Genomic DNA, 3,661 nt, shown 5'->3' with positions numbered 1-3,661 from the left:
AGGGTACTATGGAATTCCTCCTCCCTCGATCCAGGGTTGTATGGAATCCCTCCTCCCTCCATCACAGTCCTATGGAATCCCTCCTACCTCAATCAGAGTCCTATGGAAACCCTCCTACCTCCTCCATCAGGATACTATGGAATCCCTCCTCCCTCTATCCAGGGTCCTATGGAGTCCTTCCTCCCTCCATCCAGGATCTTATCGAATCCCTCCTCCCTCCTTCCAACTGGATCATACAGAATACTTTTTCCCTTCCTCCGTCTGGGTCCTATGGACTCCCTCTCCTTCCTCCATCCAAGGTCCTATGGAATCCCTCCTCCCTCATTCATCAGGATCCTAAGGAATTCCTATTCTCTCTGTCCAGGGTACTATGGAATCCCTCCTCCCTTCATCAGGGTCGTATGGATTCCCTTCTACAACCATAAGTGTCTTATGCAATCCCTCTTCCCTCCTCCATCAGGGCCCTATGGAATCCCTCCTACCTCCTTCCATCAGGATCCCATGGAATCCCTCCTCCTCCCTCCATCAGGATCCTATGGAATTCCTCCTCCTTCCATCAGGGCCCTATGGAATCCCTCCTCCATCTTCCATCAGGATCCTTTGGAATCCCTCCTCCCTCCTCCATGAAGATCCCATGGAATCCCTCCTTCTTACATCCAGCGTCCTATGGGATCCCACCTCCCTACCTCCTATGGAATATCTCCCTCCCGTAATCGGTGCCCTATGGAATCCCTCCTCCCTCCATCAGGGAGGTATGGAATCCCTCCTCCCAACTCCATCCAGGCTTCCTATGAAATCCCTCCTCCCTCCTCCATCCAGGGTTCTCTGGAATTCCTCCCCCTCCATCAGGGTCCTATGGAATTCCTCCTTCCTCCTCCAGCAGGATCCTAAGGAATTCCTCCTCTCTCCATCCAAGGTCCTATGGAATCCCTCCTGCCTCCATCAGGGACCTATGGAATCCCTCATCTCTCCTCCAACAGGATCTTATGGAATCCCTCCTCACTCCATCCATTGGGTCCTATAGAACCCCTCCTCCTTCACTCCAGGGTCCTATGGAATTCCTCCTCTCTCCATCTAGGGTCATATGGAATTCCTCCTCTCTCCATCTAGGGTCCTATGGAATTCCTCCTCCTTCCATCCAGGGTCCTGTGGTATCCCTCCTCCCTCCATCAGGGTCCCATGATATTCCTCGTTCCTCCATCCATGGTCCCATGGAATCGCTCCTTCCTCATCTATCAAGAGTCCTATGGAATCCTTCCTCACTCCGTCCAGGATCCTAACAAATCCCTCCTCCCTCCCTCCAACTGTGTCCTATGGAATCCTTTTTCTGTCTCTCCATCTGGGTGCTTTGGACTCCATCCTACCTCCTCCATCCAGGATCCTATGAAATCCCTCCTCCCTGCATCAGGGTCCTATGGAATCCCTCCTCCCTCCATCAGGGTCCTATGGAATCACTTCTCCCTCCTCCATCAGGATCCTATGGAATCCCTCCTCCATCCATCAGGGTCCTGTGGAATCCCTCCTCCTTCCCTCCATCAGGGTCCTATGGAGTCCCTCCTCCCTCTATCCAGGGTCCTATGGAATCCTTCCTCCGTCCATCAGGGTCCTATGGAATTCCTCCTCCCTCCTTCATCACGGTCCTATGGAATCCCTTCTCCCACCCCCATCAGGGTCCTATGGAATCCCCCCTTCCCCCTCCATCAGGGTCCTATGGAATCCCTCCTTCATCCAATAATGTCCTATGGAATCCCTCTTCTCTCCCCCATCAGCGTCCCATGGAATCCCTCCTCCCTCCATCAGGGTCCTATGGAATCCCTCCTTCATCCATCAGGGTGCTATGGAATCCCTCCTCCATCCATCAGGGTTCTATGGAATTCCTCCTCCCTCCTCCATCATGGTCCTATGGAATCCCTTCTCCCACCTCCATCTGGGTCCGATGGAATACCTCCTACCTCTATCAGGGCCCGATGGAATCCCTCCTCCCTCCATTAGGGTCCCGTGGAATACCTCCTCCCTCCATCCAGGGTCCTATGGAATCCCCTCTTTCCTCCTCCATCAGGATCGTATGGAATCCCTCCTTCATCCATCAGGGTCCTGTGGAATCCCTCCGCCATCCATCTGTGCCCGATGGAATCCCTTCTCCCTCCATCAGGCTCCTATGGAATCCCCTCTTTTCTCCTCCATCAGGATCCTGTGGAATCCCTCCTTCATCCATCAGGGTCCAATGGAATCCCTCCTCCCTCCATCAGGGTCCTATGGAATCCCTCCTTCCTCCATCAGGGTCCTATCGAATCCCTCCTCCCTCCATCCAGGGTCCTATGGAATCCCTCCTCCCTGCATCACAGTCCAATGGAATCACTCCTCTCTCCATCAGGGTCCTATGGAATCCCTCCTCCTTCCATCAGGGTCCTATGGAATCCCTCCTCTCTCCTCCCTCAGGGTCCTATGGAATCCCTCCTCCTTCCATCAGGGTCCTATGGAATCCCTCCTCCCTCCATAAGGGTCCTATGGAATCACTCCTCCCTCCTCCATCCAGGGTCCCCAGCTGCACCTAATTGAGTCCTTGGTGGAGACTCCTGGATACCTGTTTTAAAAATGAAATGTGAGGGATTTACTCACAGGAATGAGAGAAAGACCCTTATTTATTTAAGAACCAATGACTTTATTTGAAGAGACAGCGGACCTTGAACATGGAACTGAGGTGCCCGTTTTGCACGGGCAATGTGGCCATGGGCATCCGGGCACGGGGCAGGGAGGCCCCCTCGGCTCTCGGGAAGGCAGTCCCGGTCAGTGCTCCTCTCCGTCGCCCAGGGTGAGCTTGTGGAGCAGGTCCTCCTCCAGGCCGGACTCGGGGGCCTGCATCTGGCGCAGCTGGCTGATGTGGCCGCCCAGCTCCTGGAGGAAGGCCGCCTGTGGGTGCAGGCAGTGGCTCTCCAGGAACTCGCACAGGTGGGCGTCCTCCCGGTGGGTGGCCCGGCGGTGCAGGTGCCGCAGGCCCTGGTCCACTCTCTTCGCCAGGAGCAGGGCCTGCTCCAGGGCCATCAGGCTGCTGTCCCACTGGTGCTGCTGCGGCCGGGGGACGTCCTCCAGCAGGACCCGGCCCCCGCGCTGGCTCTGCAGCCACACCAGCCGCTCCGCCTGCTCCCTCTTCTTGAGGGCCCGCTTCCGGAAGTACTGGGAGCCCTGCTGCCAGGCCCGGTCGGGCCTCTGGAAGTAGCCGGCGATGGAGGTGTACACGGAGGCCGCGTAGAGCTCCAGGCCGATCTGCTGGTTGATGGCGGCCTCGCAGTCTGGATGGTAGCGCTGGCGCTCAGAGGAGGGCGGAGGAGTGGCCATGTCTGCAGGCGCAGGAGCGGGTTGGAGGTTGAGGCTGAGTGGATGAGGCCGGCGGGTCACAGGTGTAGGCGGCTGGGGTCTCCCTAGGTCCTGGGTGAGGGCAGGGCACCAGAGTCAGGCGTCTGCAGCGACAAGACACGTGGAAGGCTGCGGGCCGCTGGTGGTGGCGGTTGGCTCTGAGGGGACCCGAAGCAGTGACCGTTACTCAGGGGTCTGGGGAGGGGCGGGGGGCCCCTCACAGGGGGGCCTGAGGGGGCCCCGAGGAGGCGGGCAGCGCTGACCTTCTCCAGATTCCATGCCCGTCTCATGCTGGGCCCTGGCCTTC

The 3,661-nt window shown here is 57.6% G+C and overlaps 1 protein-coding gene across 1 annotated transcript; it reads right to left on the bottom strand.

Annotated features, from left to right (window-relative positions):
- Positions 1 to 2,787: 2,787 nt before the first annotated feature.
- On the bottom strand, positions 2,788 to 3,336 carry LOC308511586 (ferritin heavy chain-like; the record flags this gene model as incomplete). Its single annotated transcript, XM_081081591.1, has 1 exon — positions 2,788 to 3,336. One exon carries the CDS (start codon positions 3,334 to 3,336, stop codon positions 2,788 to 2,790), a length of 549 nt encoding a protein of 182 aa, XP_080937717.1.
- Between the last annotated feature and the right edge of the window lie 325 nt (positions 3,337 to 3,661).

The sequence above is a fragment of the Myotis nattereri genome (assembly GCF_964212035.1).
Source record: "Myotis nattereri genome assembly, chromosome: X".
Classification (NCBI taxonomy): Eukaryota; Metazoa; Chordata; class Mammalia; order Chiroptera; family Vespertilionidae; genus Myotis; species Myotis nattereri.
The sequence above is the reverse complement of the archived record's forward strand: the minus strand, read 5'-3'. Positions and strand labels throughout refer to the sequence as shown.